General features: G+C 35.9%; 3 protein-coding genes across 3 annotated transcripts; 1 reads left to right on the forward strand and 2 right to left on the reverse strand.

Annotated features, from left to right (window-relative positions):
- Nucleotides 1-2,134: 2,134 nt before the first annotated feature.
- LOC105957402 (transcription factor bHLH84) lies at nucleotides 2,135-3,993 on the forward strand. Its single transcript, XM_012981323.2, has 5 exons — nucleotides 2,135-2,757; nucleotides 2,849-3,085; nucleotides 3,189-3,254; nucleotides 3,354-3,419; nucleotides 3,573-3,993. Exons 1-5 carry the CDS (start codon nucleotides 2,227-2,229, stop codon nucleotides 3,672-3,674), a joined length of 1,002 nt encoding a protein of 333 aa, XP_012836777.1. The 5' UTR covers nucleotides 2,135-2,226; the 3' UTR covers nucleotides 3,675-3,993.
- A 2,267-nt stretch (nucleotides 3,994-6,260) lies between these two features.
- Nucleotides 6,261-12,000, reverse strand: LOC105957476 (vacuolar-sorting receptor 3). Its single transcript, XM_012981398.2, has 12 exons — nucleotides 11,346-12,000; nucleotides 9,913-10,605; nucleotides 9,741-9,829; nucleotides 9,593-9,662; nucleotides 9,422-9,505; nucleotides 9,267-9,343; nucleotides 9,105-9,186; nucleotides 7,871-7,953; nucleotides 7,711-7,780; nucleotides 7,342-7,470; nucleotides 7,137-7,246; nucleotides 6,261-6,927 (listed from the first exon to the last, which is right to left on the reverse strand). Exons 1-12 carry the CDS (start codon nucleotides 11,653-11,655, stop codon nucleotides 6,829-6,831), a joined length of 1,896 nt encoding a protein of 631 aa, XP_012836852.2. The 5' UTR covers nucleotides 11,656-12,000; the 3' UTR covers nucleotides 6,261-6,828.
- A 962-nt stretch (nucleotides 12,001-12,962) lies between these two features.
- On the reverse strand, nucleotides 12,963-15,295 carry LOC105957341 (protein CORTICAL MICROTUBULE DISORDERING 6). Its single transcript, XM_088814896.1, has 4 exons — nucleotides 14,468-15,295; nucleotides 14,103-14,372; nucleotides 13,923-14,014; nucleotides 12,963-13,844 (listed from the first exon to the last, which is right to left on the reverse strand). The coding sequence occupies exons 1-4, from the start codon at nucleotides 15,248-15,250 to the stop codon at nucleotides 13,037-13,039; spliced, it is 1,953 nt and encodes a 650-aa protein (XP_088671022.1). The 5' UTR covers nucleotides 15,251-15,295; the 3' UTR covers nucleotides 12,963-13,036.
- Nucleotides 15,296-15,308: the final 13 nt, after the last annotated feature.

A 15,308-nucleotide genomic window follows, 5' to 3' on the forward strand; every position in this document is an offset into this window, starting at 1 on the left:
AAAATCTCACACGGCCGTCCGGGTGGACGTGAAGGCGCAGTGAAGGAATTTTAATTACACAAGGAAACCCGCCCTATTATATTTTTGCACCCTATTTAAAGGCCAAGAGCACACAATTAGATCTATCTTTTATCCATCTATCTTTATTTTTAGTTTTTAGCTTTCATCTTTCGACACGCAATCAAGGAGCAAGAGAACGAAGACGAAGACTTGACGACTCTTCATCCTAGTTTTCCTTTTTCCTTTTCTTTTCTGATTTTTATGAATTTTCGTATTTTTATTATGCTTTTCGTTACGAACATGAGTAGCTAAGTTTTTATTCTAGGATTTTATTGGAACCCTATGTGGTGATTCGAACCTCTTTTTCGACTTTTATGCAAGTTTAATTCTTCGATTATTTCTTCTATCTTGATCTTATTTAGTGCATGAGCGTAGCTAACTTATGTTGCTATTTGTTATTGTTAGAATTGATTGACAGATCGTTTTAATAATTAGAACAGAGATAGAAGAGCCTTCGAGTAGTTTTTCACCGAATGCGTGTGTTGATTGCATGTATTATCGTAGACATACAGATAATACCTTAGGTAGCCGTTGTCGAGACTTGTTATTTAATGCTTTATTTATACTAGGTTTGCATAGACATATAGTGAATCTTTTATGAATAATAGGTTTATAGCGCAGCGACAGCTGGTTATGAATAATTTCGTGTCTTGGGTTAATAATCGGGAATCGTAACTTGCATGATAGGAGATTAATTGGGTGAAGAATTATCGCATAGGGGGAAGATAAAATCCTAGATCCATTTTATATTGATATTTTCTCGTGTTTAATTGCTTTCTTAATTAGTTTAATTTATTTAGTTAATTAATTTGACAAACTTGCGTAGGCTGGATAAAAATCGTAATTGTTAAAATTTGGTACTTAGGATTAAATAATTTGCGTATTCCCTGTGGGATCGACATCCGACTCTCACGAGTCTACTTTACTACTTGTTTGCGATACGTACACTTGCGTGTTGGTATTTAGCACCCAACAAATACCATTGTATATATTCTAAGTGCTGGTTGACGATTAAAACCGAATCCTCTCCGAAAATTTTACCGTCGTATTTAAGTTGTATATAGCTACTAAAATGGGAATCGTCTCGGAGTTTGATGTTTTGATGTAATTTGTGCGTACCCTTCTCGTTCTTGGACAAAGATCTGATGCATGTACCAATTTTTGCAGATTGTTTTCCCGGAGGTTTTCGATTTCCACGGCACAACTTATCAGAGTAAAAAAAAAGACTGTTTTAAAGATTCATATTAACAGAATCATTATTTGCCAATCATTGCATATATCCTCGATTTCCGATGATTAGGCCGATTGCCAATGATTATTAATGAAAAGGGAATGTTTTATAGCTCACAGCCTGTTCGACAGGGTAAATGTTTTCATTTTTCAATCATTTATAAGAATTTCTCGAGATTCACCGGGATTTATATGCTGGCTACATGATTTAGTAAATTCCTCATCTTAAAAATTCAAGAAAACGAAGATCGACGAACTCCTCGTAAAATCCCCTGTTGTCTGACAAATTTAATTTATTTGAACTTTCGGTTTGGAGGATTAAAGACAGGAGCTAAGCTGGAAAAGATTATGTCTGCTGTATAGTTTCGAAATAATTTTTTTAGAATATCGACTCAATTCCACGACCATTCTTTCCTATAGATGAAGTCATCCTCCTTCAAATAATTATCGTATTATTTTAATGTTTCGAAAAGGACCCCCACGTTCTGTAGATTGCCAGGTGTCATTCCTTACCCCCCCTCCGAACCCCGTTTCCGAACACTAGGCGATGGCAGTTAATGCAATATGCAATATTACGGGTTTGATCGAATGAGTGGATTCGTATTATAATATTCACAATCATTTGAATATTGGGCTTAATGTGTCTTTTAGAGTTTGAAAGGTTGCATAATTCAGCATATGATTGAGTGAACTCGGTCTTCTGTGAGTTGTACACAGAATCGGGACCCCATTTGCGTAATATTTTATCGGCATTGACATTAATAATATGTTTTTTCCCCAGCTTGTCAATCAGTTAAACTATTCTTTATTCGAGCTAAGAGTATAAATATGTCTTCGTTTTCGCAAACCTAAGGCAACTCAGAGCTTCGATACCGAAAAAAGAAAACCTTTTTTCTTTCGTCTCTCCTAAATCCTAAAAAAAAAAAAAAATTAAACATGGAACACATCGGAGCTATTTCTGAAAGAGAATGGACCTCGTTAAACGGAATGTGCTCCGAAGAAGCCGAGTTCATGTCCCAGTTTCTCGGGAATTGTTCGTCATATCCGAACGAGGTAACGGGTTTTTCTAACTTTCCAGTTTCTTGTGCATTTTGGCCCTCTCAAGAGTCGACGAATGAGAGTGCAATGTACTCGTCGGACGAAACGAATACGAGCGTGTACTCCTTTTCGCAAGGGAGTGGCTATAGTGGCGGCATTGTTTTTCCGTTTTCGAGCAACGAAAGCTACCACCACCACCACCACCCTAGTGGGCCCCACCAAGTTTTCTTGACTAACAGCAATTTGATGACGATGGATTACTGTACGACGGAGAGTAAGGAAAAGGACAGTGACGATTTCCTTAACCATGATGTCAGCAACGACAGCGTCGAGTCCATGTCTGAAGCGATTCAGATGCCTGATTTAAAGAAGGAAGAAAAATATATCGCCCCTTTAGAGTCGAAGAAAAGATCTCGTGTCAGTAGCGAAGTAAGCAAAAAAAAAAAAAATCTTGTTCGTCACCTTTTTTGTTTTTTGACTTTTTTTAAAATTTCTTACGATTATTTTATGCGAAATTCAGGTCCAAAGGAACAAGAGGAGCACGAAAACGAAGAAGTGTGCGAAGATTGACGACAATGAAGAGGATAATTGTAGGAGTATTAAGAGGCAGAACTCGAGCAGCTGTTTTTCAGAAGACGAGTCGAATGTTTCGCATGAAATGAATTCGAGTTCGAAGCTAAGTGGGGCCCTCAACTTGGACGGAAAAACACGAGCAAGTAGGGGTTCGGCTACCGATCCACAGAGCCTCTATGCAAGGGTATTTATTTTCAAGAATTCGATTAATTAACGAGTCGTTACTTGGATTATCTAATCCATGCACGTTTCGCTAATGATGTGTTTTTTTTTTCCTAATATTGTAGAAACGAAGAGAGAGAATAAACGAGAGGTTGAGAATCCTGCAGAACCTCGTCCCGAACGGAACTAAGGTAAAAACATCATCGAATAAAAGTCCGATCGTAATATTGTACTGCATTTTTTGGAAGATTTAATCTGAAAAAGAAAAAAACATTTATTTATGATGATAGGTTGACATCAGCACAATGCTTGAAGAGGCTGTTGAGTATGTAAAGTTCTTACAACTTCAGATTAAGGTAATATTTGTTTATTATTATTTTTCTTTCCGTGTATATTTCGTAGCTATTATGGCAAAGTTGGTCGTACGAAACTCTTGGTTCGATTTTCAAAATAATATTATTTTATGGCATATCTAATATTATTTTTTTATACGTTTTATTACGATGCAGCTATTGAGCTCCGATGACCTATGGATGTATTCTCCGATTGCATATAATGGAATGGACATTGGTCTTGATTTAAGAATTGCCACTCCGAAACCGCAATCTTGATCGAAGATGACGGTGTCATTTTCTGTGAATAAAACACAGTTGCCATATTTATATTGGCATTTGTTTTTATTTTTTTATTTTTTTATTTTTCGAACGAGAACGTAACTCGAAACAACGGCTATATACATCTCTTTGATGAGGACTGATCACACTCTTTGTTTATAATCCAATCACTAAATAAATAAGCTTCTCTCTCTGGCTGTAATCTGAACCTGATGAACAATATTGTATCTATTTTTATTTTATTTTTAATTGTTTTTTCTGGCTATTCTGAGTGGAGCCATGAGATTAAATGTATAAATGATGATCCCATTTTATTGCATCGTTGTTTTGTGTAATGATAATTTGACTGTATATTTGTGTTTTTTTTATATCATGTGGTTGTAAGTAATGTGTGTAATGATCTTTAAATTTATGTAATTTGTTAGAGACATATGCAATAAAAATAATATTTTTACTATTATAGTTTTATTTTATTGGCCACGTTAAACTTAAAGATAAAAGATTAATATTTTTATTATACAAAAAGGTATATTCCTGTGAAAACTTTAATTTAAGGTGATGAATGGTTATGGACTAGTTGTGGTTGAACCCTAAATTTGTGATTGAACCCTAAATTTGACCTAGATCTAGATCTCAATAAATAATACAATCCGGATCGGATCCGAATCCATATTTTAAAAGTGATTTTCGAGATTTGAATTTGACTCGAATCCGATTTGTATAAAATTCCGGATCCGGATCCTGATTCGGATTCGGATTCAGATTGAGATCCGGTTTCGGTTTCAGTTTCGGATTCGGATTCGGATTCGGATCCGGTTTCAGTTTCGGATTCGGATTCAGAATGAGATCCGAATTCAGTTTCGGATTCCAAATTGAGATCCGAATTTGGTTTCGGATTTAGATTGAGATCCGAATTCGTAAAGTAAACATCCCTTATTCACAAGTGATTCGGAAACGAGTTGTATGTTATTTTGAATCCGGATTCAAAGTCGGATCCAAATTCGTAAAGTGAGTTTTGAGATCCGAATTCCACTCGAAGCTAAATTTGAATATAATTTGAGCTACGTTCATATTCATATTCATATTCATATTCATATTCATATTCATATTTCATACTCAGATCTAAATTCATGAAATTAATTTAATTCGAACACGACTCCAGATTCATCCATACAAATTATTCAAAAAAAAAAAAATGTTTTTGAGTTAATATTTGAAAATATGATCCAGCTAATCAAGATTTAATTTAATTTAAAAGTAAATAGAATTAAATCATTCCAACTTGACCAACTCTTGGATCTGACAAAAGTAATAGAACTCAATTTAATTTGTGATTATAATTTTTAATTAAAACCAGATTAAATATATGTTGGATGTCTGTACATTATCCATCCAACTAATTTATGTATTCACATTAGATCCAATTGACCGAAGTTTAACATAGACCCGATAATAGTTCAGATTCAGATTAGGATCCAGATCCTCATTCTTATCTTAATCCAGATCGATACGAACCGGGTTCGGGTCAATGTTGAAACTAAGTCCGGATTTTTTGATGGATCTGACCGTTTCCTTTCCGGGTTCGGATTTGGACAAACGTGGATCTACATTTAGCCACATGCACCAAATAATTCGTATATTTCGGATCCGACTGGTAACCCGATTCATTAACTTTCATTATTCATATTTTAGACCCGCATCCAAATGCATACATATAACCAAATCACATTTGCAATGAAATGCTGTAAAACATAATAATCAATAGACCATTACACACACACACACACACACACACACACACACACACACACACACACACACACACACACAAAAGAAAAAAAGAAAAAAAAAACAATGGATAAATAGCACTTACCCCCTTTGGTTTGCACTTTGTGCACATGACCCCCTTATACTTTTTATATAGCACAAAACCCCCCTCGTATTTTAATATAAGCACATAACCCCCTTGTACTTTCAAAAATTTCCTCTTCCTAAAAAACATGACTATTTATTTACCAAGTGGAATATCAAAGGGAGGTTATGTGCTTATATTAAAAGTACAAGGGGGTTGGTTATGTGCACAAAGTAGAAACTATAAGGGGTCATGTGCACAAAACTCACACCACAGGGGGTTAAATGCTATTTACCCAAAAAAAATTACAGTTCAATCATAAAATCCTCATTACACAAAAAATTCCTGTTCTATCATCGAATTAGATGTAATAATATCTACATTTCACATTATGACATCGAAAAACGCATAACCGAAATCGAGCATTTCAATAGGAATAAAATAAAACCCTAATGTCAAGAGGGATCAACAAAACATGCATGGAAGTGAATCATAAATCAATGTCCTAATCATTTAAATACTGCAGACTACTTACACACAAGACATACATAATTCAAATATTGAGATTATTAAAACCACTTCTAATTAACATATATTTTTACTTATTATATAATCTGCTCAGCAGATCTATATACTCCAGTAATAAGTCCTCAAAGCCACATTCTGTGTCAGTAATTCTTGAGATCTATGCAATCAATGTTCAAACAAGTGCTACGAAAACAATCACACAAAAAAAAAAAAAAGACATTATCTTTGCATGTTCCGAAAACGAAAATACAACCATTACTCTTCCTAAATTACACATTATTAAAAAAAAAAAAACACCATGATGACGACATTTGAACATCATTCCACGAGGAACAAAACCATTAAATAACGGTACATAATTTCTAACAACTAATAATAATGTTTGACTGTCCCTTCATCAAGAAAACATGCAATCACGACGAAGATACATTTCTAAACATAAATAAAAATAAAAATAAAAATAAAAATAAACAACGCACCTCATTACACGCTCTTCGATTAAATTAGGGAGGCATCACCTGTCACATGATACAACATACATGTATCGACCCCTAATCAAATTTTTTTATTTTTTTTTTGTGTTTCTTAAGTGCCCCGAAAACACGGTTCTGACTCCGACATGTTTGTATATTTAACACCTACATTTCCAACAAATCATTTCATAATTATTGAATTTCTACCTCAAAAAACCTTCTGTTGGATATAGAAAGGTAAGTACAACGAGTCACCGCATCACCCCCCTAGGAGAAGAATAATGATTGAGCGTCATTTTCAAGCACGTTCGTCGTTTACGTGATTTTGAACCTCATTTTGGCTGTCTAGAGGCATATATTGCGCCATTATAGCCCTGATCTCCGAATCCATATATGACTGAAAAAACATTGAAACGACAGAAAAAATAAAATATGTGATAAATATCCAATTATGAATCAATGATCCAAAGGGTTAATCAAGAATCTCACTATTGATCAGAAAAAAAAAAAATCAATCTTCACAAAAGTACGTGTACCACTCACTAAATTTAAATATATAGAAAGAATCAAAATACGTAACATTCAAATGTCGAACGGAAAACTTACCCTTAACCTATGTTTGTACACGAGATAAGCACCACCGGCAGCCATACCCAATCCGAGCAAAATAATCCAAACAGCAGTCCAAGCAGACTTCACCTCACTAGCCCTTTTACCTATACAACGAAAAGGTGTAGAAATAAATTGAGGATTTAAGCGCACACCTTATTCAGATACATATACAGTAACTAACGAAGGAAAATGAACTAACTTATGCATGTATCGTGGTCCCTAATATATAACAAGTCCCCTCCACAAGTGCACTCGTAACTTCCCCAAGTATTTTTGCAGCTGCAATCTGGGCACTGACAGGCTTTCTTCTCCTTACATTCGTCAATATCTGTAAATTATTTAATTAAAAAAAACGAAGGCAGATGTTAAACAAGCGAATTTCACCAAAAAATCCTTGATCATTTAATGCATTTTGCATTTTAGCAAAATCCTGATAGGCTTACGAATACTTTTTTCTCTGCGATTTTAGTATCACATATTTGTATTATAACAAATCGACATGTAACATAATGCAGATTGTACTGGAACAACTCGAGGTCATAAGAATGTTATACAGAGAGTTATTTACCTTCGCAACTTTTAGCACCATCATCACCTTTAAATCCTGGAGGACATTGGCATTTCCCTTCCTCGTTATCCTGTTAACAAAATATCTGACAATTTCAATCCAATCTAACATTTACCTCAAGATTAAGATATTAATCGTTAAATAAAAAGGAGGCACTAACCACACAAGCAGAGAAAGTTATCCCATCTTTTGTTTCATGCCAACAGCCTCCGTTACTTATTTTGCATCGCCCGGGCCCGCTTGCTGCATATGGAAATATTTACTTGAGTAATAGTCTACTCAGAATAGCTTAACATGTTTCGAAGAAATGAACAACTTTACTAACATAATAGAGTTAGTAATTTCGTTCAAGATTACTGACATATATGTTGAAGCAAGAAATCTTATTCAATCTGTTGGTTATTTAATGTCTCTCGTTGTTTACCGCAACTTGAAAAAACCAAATCATGAAAATCATTGTTAATTACATGCACCAAGACAAATGGATATTAATAATTTGGTTCACATCTGAACCAAATTGCCATGTTGCCATCAAATAGACACTATGAAGCCTTGTCAATTATGCCCAACAAGTATCAAGATGTGCATAAAATGCAACTTTAAGAAAAATCGATTTTACAAAAAGGTCACAATTACTGTGACCCGAAAAGGATAACTAAATTATATTTCTAATTACCTAGTTTTATGGTTATTGAAGGATCAACGAGGCATATCAGATAATCAGAATCTTCAAAACCATTCTTGGATTCTTAATGATGTTAACCTGATAAATACCATATGCTTTTCCGAGATGAATCCTTGTTTGTGATAAATCACATTCAAGAATACTTCTGTTAAATCCTTTTAATCCCAATCTAACACAGAATCAAAACTCGTTTTAATTCTTGTCTCCCTTAATCATTGGTGAGTATGGCTAATGATATTTCTATCACAAATTGTGCGATGCTATGGATGAACTATAACTACCCATTTGCTAAATGCAGCTATACTTGTTTAACCAAACTGAAGAGGTGACTCAAGACAGGAGTGGGCTGTCTCCCTTTTATAGTTTTTATTAAAATGAAATAATCTTATATTACACAGAAAATAAAAAATAACTGAATAAGAAAAACAAGAGGATATTTTCGTGTTCATATTAACCTTTTGAATTCATACGAGTATTTGATGATTTTTAAGTAGTTTAAGGGGTGTTTGATGCATATGATATAATCTAGGAGGGTATTTGATGATTTTAAAAGTTTAGGTGGCATTTGAGGCAGAGGGTATAGTTCAGTGGTGCAAAGTGCATTTAAGCCAAAAAACAAAGAGCTGTTTGTGGACTACTAGTGGGCATTTCCTAAAATATTAATAGAAACTATTTTCAAAAAACAAACAAATAAAACCAATTTACATACCAACACAAGATCTGTAACCATCTCCTTTAAACTGCACACCGTTAAGCACAGGGCATTCACAAACTCTTCCTCGAAAAGTGTCCTAAATGTTGCACACAAAATTGTTAAGAATATGAAAAAGGTTCAAAATAAAACTTCAAAAAAAAATCATATCAAAGAAACCTTGCAAGCCGTAATATTAGTTGTCTTGTCTTCCCAGCACCCACCATTATTGTCCAAACACTCATTCGTTTCTACATCTGTAGCAAGAAATTATCAGGTCTATGTTCGTTTTTTCATACCGTACAGCATTTCAATTAACTCCGAAAATAACATACCACCACTCAAACAAACTGATGGCTCGGTAGTTTCCTCAAAACCAGCACATATCGCCTTCAAAACAGAACCTTTCTCCAATTTCCCTGCCCAAAAAAAATTTAAAATGAAGACGCATCAGAGAAGATGAACTTTAAGTTGATCGATATAACTACTACATAGATTCAACAGACCTCGATATTGATGACTATTCACAACGAGTGTAGGTAAAATGGTTACATCACCACGTGTTCCTTTTCCAATCTACAGAATTTCCACTTCTCAGGCATCTTATATGATGATTATTTATAAAAATGCGCAAAAAAATAAATAAATACTGACTTGGGCATCCTGCTCTTCTTTCAAAACAGGATTTTCCACATCGGCATCGGGGTCACCCATGCATTTTTCAATTTTTTTCAGATCAAGTCCTGATAAAAAAATGCAAAGCAACCTATTATCACAAAGTTAAAAAGACTTGTCTATGACAAAAGAATATAAACATTTTATTTACCCAAAGACTTAATAACACCCTCAGCACAATCCTTATTATACTTCTTCTCCTTCATGGGGCATCTAATTTGGAAATCCGTAACGTAATCCCACCACACCCACGGCTTCTGCGTCTCGTTCGCCACTCTAAAAACACACAACTGTCTCAAATTCTCAAGAACCACGTCTTTCCCATCATAACCAGAGCTAAAATCCTCTTCAGGATCCGGCGCACAATATCTACCATGGTTAAGGCACTGAGACTTGCACTGTTTGCTAACAGTGAACGCCTGAGGGCAATACCAAGTTATATAGTGAGGCGTAAACTGGGTGTAACCGCCTTTTTCGAGAACTTGTGCAGCACCTTTGAAATCCTTCAAGAAATTCATCAACATATCGCATTTAACTCCACACTCGTCGTTGCTGTTAGTCCACAGCTCGTATTCCACTCGGTCGTCGGGGTGGGGTACAGCTTCTCTCCAGTCAAGATTTACGTTGACCATTTCGCCATCGGTGACTGCTTTCTTCAGCTTTTCGCCGAAGCTTTTATCAATTAGTGCAGATGGGATTGTTATGTTTGCGATGTATTTTGCAGATGCACCGCTCTCTTCGGGTGTGTCCATTGTTATCAGTGCTTCATCGAGGTTGTCTGCCACTAGTACTGCAGCTGCACCGGCGTTTTGGGCATTCCATACCTTCAATGCGAAAAAGCAATCTGCAGCACACGTGCAAGTTGTCAAATAATTTATACAATTAACCTAAAATAACTCAAACCAAAAGGATCCCTTTTCTACAATCACACGTGTGAGCAAAAATGTGGCACAAACAAAGAAATCATTACAAGAGTGATTCCAATCCAACCTAAGTTATAGGCAATACATGGATCAAGAGAAAATTAATCAAGATTCAACAAAAGGTGGAGAATCATGATTTTCTAAAAATCGACTGATAGCTAAGTTTTACAAGTAATCATAATTCAGTTCAACCCCGTGAGACAACATGTTCAATTAAACCAAAATTCCACCACCATAGGATTACCTTAACAGTCTTAAAAACCTCAAAAGGAAAAACTACAAATGTAAGACAATATTAATCCCTCGAAATTCGAAGAGTTCTCCGACCATATAATATAGCTAAAAAAATGTGTATCCTACGGTTAACGATTAGCTTGAGAAACGCAATTTCCCAAGTGCTAACCTAACTAACACACGAAAATGAAATTACAATCTGAACTAATTAAAAGAGTAGGCCTAAAAATCAAACAAAAAGACCTAAAACAAGCCAAGCCGCTGAACTAAAATTAAAGAAAGCAAGTTCAAATTCCAACCCCAAATTAGCAAATTAACTAGGTCGATTATTAAATTGAAGCCACAAAAGGGGGAACAGTACTAAGAACTTAACTAAACCAGTAAATTTGGGGGAAAAAAATAAAAAAATAAATAAATAAAGATGTACCTCCACGATCAACAAGAACAAAATTAGGCAAAGCACCAGCCTTAGCCTTGAACGAAATCCCAAAATCATCAAAATTTTTGCATCCCTTCTTATTATCCTTCGGGTACAACACGGTGCCGGACATACTTCCCCCATACTGAGGAATTCCGAAGTTTCCAATGGCACTATCGTGATTTCCCTTAATACTCTCCGGCGAAATCACCCTCAAGCTGTTCTTCTCCACCACAAACCGACACGCCGCTAATTCCGCCAGAATTAGCAGCGAAAACCCAAGCAAAACTGCTGCTTTTGATCTCTCGGAGCACCCCATTTTCCTAATTTTTTTTCTGTTTTTGCTTGGACTTCCCGAAGAAGCAAGAGAAGTCCGGATTCGCTGTTTAGATTTTTGGGGGATTTTTTTTTTGAACGTTTTTTCCTTAATTTTCTGGGGGTTTTGTGAATGTATACTGAAACACGCGAAATGTGTGTGTGTTTCTGTGTGTGTGAGTGTGTGTGAGAGAGAGAGAGAGAGAGAGACTTTGGGTCTGTGTGTGAGACTTGAAAAAGACGGATATCTCTGTAAATTATATAATCTTTATTTTAAAAAATTAAAAAATGTAAATTATATAATTTAGTGATTTTTTTAGTAAGGGGAATTGAATTTTAGTACATATTTGACAATTTTATAATTGGGACTTGTCTGTTTTATGTCGTGAAAAAAATTAATATTATTATTTAGTTGCTTAATATATAAAATATAGAAAATTAAAAAATAGGCACTTTATCCAAGAAATAAATAGTAATGTATGGGATAGAGTATCGAATATGATATTTTATTGAGAGAAGATGAATTTATGGTTTTGCAGATGCTATACCCGATGAAATATATCGAGTGATCCTGAACCATTAATTTACACATAATAATACAAAAACTAATATAAATATATGAGTGTCTTTAATTGTATTTATCTATGGCGCAGAATCATTCGATGTTTTTCATCAGGTGTAACGTCTCGTAGACCTTGAATTGACATATGAATTAGGTGCAAAATAAACTGTGATCTTCTTGGTCCCTCTTCAGTCTTCATTGACCTCTCAATTTTTTGGAGGATGAAAAGAAAAGTAAAATGTAAGTGTAAATTTCAATACTATTTTTTATTCATTAAACTTTTTATATTATAAATAATTTATCATGAAATAAAATATTAATATTATGTATAAAAAAATTAAAAATTAAAAAGAAATAAAAGAATAAGAGCTGAGCTCGACAAGCTCCACGAGTTCACCAACTTTTCCTTGAGCTCGAGTTTGAAAAGTTTGGCGAGTTCAGCTCATTTACACTAATCTAAGAATTTGATGGGCTCAAGCTCATAATTAAAGCCCAAATTCACTAAAAATTCAAAAGTCTATATATGAAATTTGAATTACTTGTGGGTTTTCTTTAATTTATATGTGGGCCTCTAAGCCATTATTAAATTAATCAAACCAACGAATAGGTTATTGTTAGTCAAATTAAATTAATTCACTTTTAATTATAATAATTCTTGTGTACTTTAAAATTTTATTTTTTTAATTTAAATAATTGTTATTCAAGAAAATGTGTGATATCCAAAAAAAAAAAAAAAGGCCACGTCACTGATCGAATTACACGTCACTAATATTTATTTACATAATATTTTTTGATTACATATAAGACGACTCGTTTAATTAATTTAATCACGTTCGAAAGCCATAGCAGCGTTCCTCTCAACATGGCTCAACAAAATCCCATAAATCTTATCCCGCACCCTCCCACAGGCGATCCCACCTTCCGATTCTCCGAAATTGCTATTGCCACACCCCGAACCTCTATTGGCAGCAAAGACACTCAACCAATCACTCACCATCTTCACTTTATACATCATCACCGCCACCTCACGCTCATTATCACAACCAATCAGCGCGCTCCTCTTGTCCACCTCATCAAGGTACTTCTCCACGTAGCTCAAAAACAGCTTCCTATATTCCTCCTGCAACGACCCAGCCAGCTCAGCAGCCGGGCCCATCGTGCTCCCCTTACTCCACTCCACCTTATTATTATCCTTTTCCGAAGAAGCCAATATTAATCGAATATTATTATTATTATTAGTATTCGTATTATTATCTGCATTAACACTCCTCTTATTCTTTTTAACTGCGCATACGACCTTCGGTTTCGACGGGCTCTTTTTGGTGGGGCCCGCAGGGGTGATGATTGTGGGCCCCACTTGAGCAGGGCCCGGTTGGAGATCGAGGGCTACTGCGGATTTTATCCATTTGATTGCGTTTTTCTTGCGCTCGAGCGCTAGATTTAGGGTTTCCTTGACGGAATTAGTGGTGGTGCAATTCGATTCCGTTTCTTCGTTATTTCTAAACGGGGTTATGCTTGTTAGTGACTGCATTATCAATCTCGTTCGAGCTAAATCTTCTTGAAGGTCGAAGAATTTGTCCACATGTGGCTGAAGATCGTCTCCTTCCGCCAAAGGAAACTGCGATAACGTGCTGCGAAATTCGATAAAACAATTGTAATTAAGATCAATAATTACCCAATATATATAAGTTTAATTAAACAATAATTACCTTAAGGAGTTGAGCAATCTCTCCGAAGCACAAGCCTCTTGCAGAGCATCGGCTGCAGCCAATAGGGCAACGTCTCGTTGCCTTACGACCTCCTACATTATTACATTTCGACGAAAAACGTGACTAATTAATTAATTAATTACTCGTTTTGTTTTTTATTGCAAAATAAATTATACATACCTTGCCAAATTTCACTAAATTGGATGGAAGTGAGCTCCACGAAATTCCAATTTCGGCCCCTTTTCTTTCGTACACTAAACTCGTGCACAACGAATTCGAAACCGGCTCATTGTTCGCCTTTGGTGCATTATTATTATTATTATTCTCTTGGCAAATTTTGTTGGAATTTTTAATTAATCTCTTTGGCGAACCGCTACTTAATCTTCTTCTCGATATCGTACTCGAATTGTCATCCGAGCTGTCGTACCTCACCGAACGAACTGGCGAAGCCTATACATTATTAATTCACAAACCAATAATCAACAACAATTAATAATAAATAAACACTTTCACAAAATAAATATATGAACAAATAAAAACCCGACATTTGCGCTACGGCTGCGAGGTGGAAGCTTAATCTCGTGTTTAACAACCGAAGAATCGAAAATCTCCTTAGCACCGACGATTTCCAATTCGTTCCAGCTCCGTCTCTTCGTCAAATGATGAGTTTTCGAAGCCACAACATCAACATCGCTATCATTATCGACGGTACTAACAGGCCTACTTTTTGCCGAAATTACCCCCGCATCTTTACAAGAATTAATTTTCTCAAAATCTCGTGCCCTAATTTCTCCCCGGCGAGATTTCGAGACGACGCCCTTCAATCCCTCAATTCCTCTACCGCAATACGACGACGTTTCGGAATCGGAAGAGTTACGATGCGCCGATTTGGATCCCGAGATTTTATTCTCCAGGATGACGCCCTTTTCGACGACGGCGGAAGCTTCTAGAAGCTTCGATAGGTTCGACTGAGAGACGATGTCTTCGGGGTTTCCTTCGCAGCGACGCCGCCCGGGGATGGGGGTGACGCCTCTGAGCAAGGGTACGGGGTGGGAATTCTCTAATTTTGACACGTGTATGAGTTGGCCGAGTTTGAGTTTGTTGGAGAGGATCAACTCGTTCTGTTCGTCGGAGAGAGACGCGTAGAGCGCGTGAGATGAATCGGAGACTTGGAGGAAGAAGCCTCTGTTGGGAAACAGATCGCCTTCTTCTAGAACGGGTATTATGCTTCGGATCTGTAATATTAGGGGCTCGTCGGCCGTTCTGGTTTCGCCGCCGCCGCCGCCGGCGAGGAGCTGTAAGAGAACACCTTCTTTTAAAGAATGCATTTTTATTTAGCAATTAAAAAAAAAAACCAATTTGATTATGGGTTTGGAAATTATGAAG

Source organism: Erythranthe guttata, chromosome 2, assembly GCF_056151865.1.
Source record: "Erythranthe guttata isolate IM_541 chromosome 2, IM_541, whole genome shotgun sequence".
NCBI lineage: Eukaryota > Viridiplantae > Streptophyta > Magnoliopsida > Lamiales > Phrymaceae > Erythranthe > Erythranthe guttata.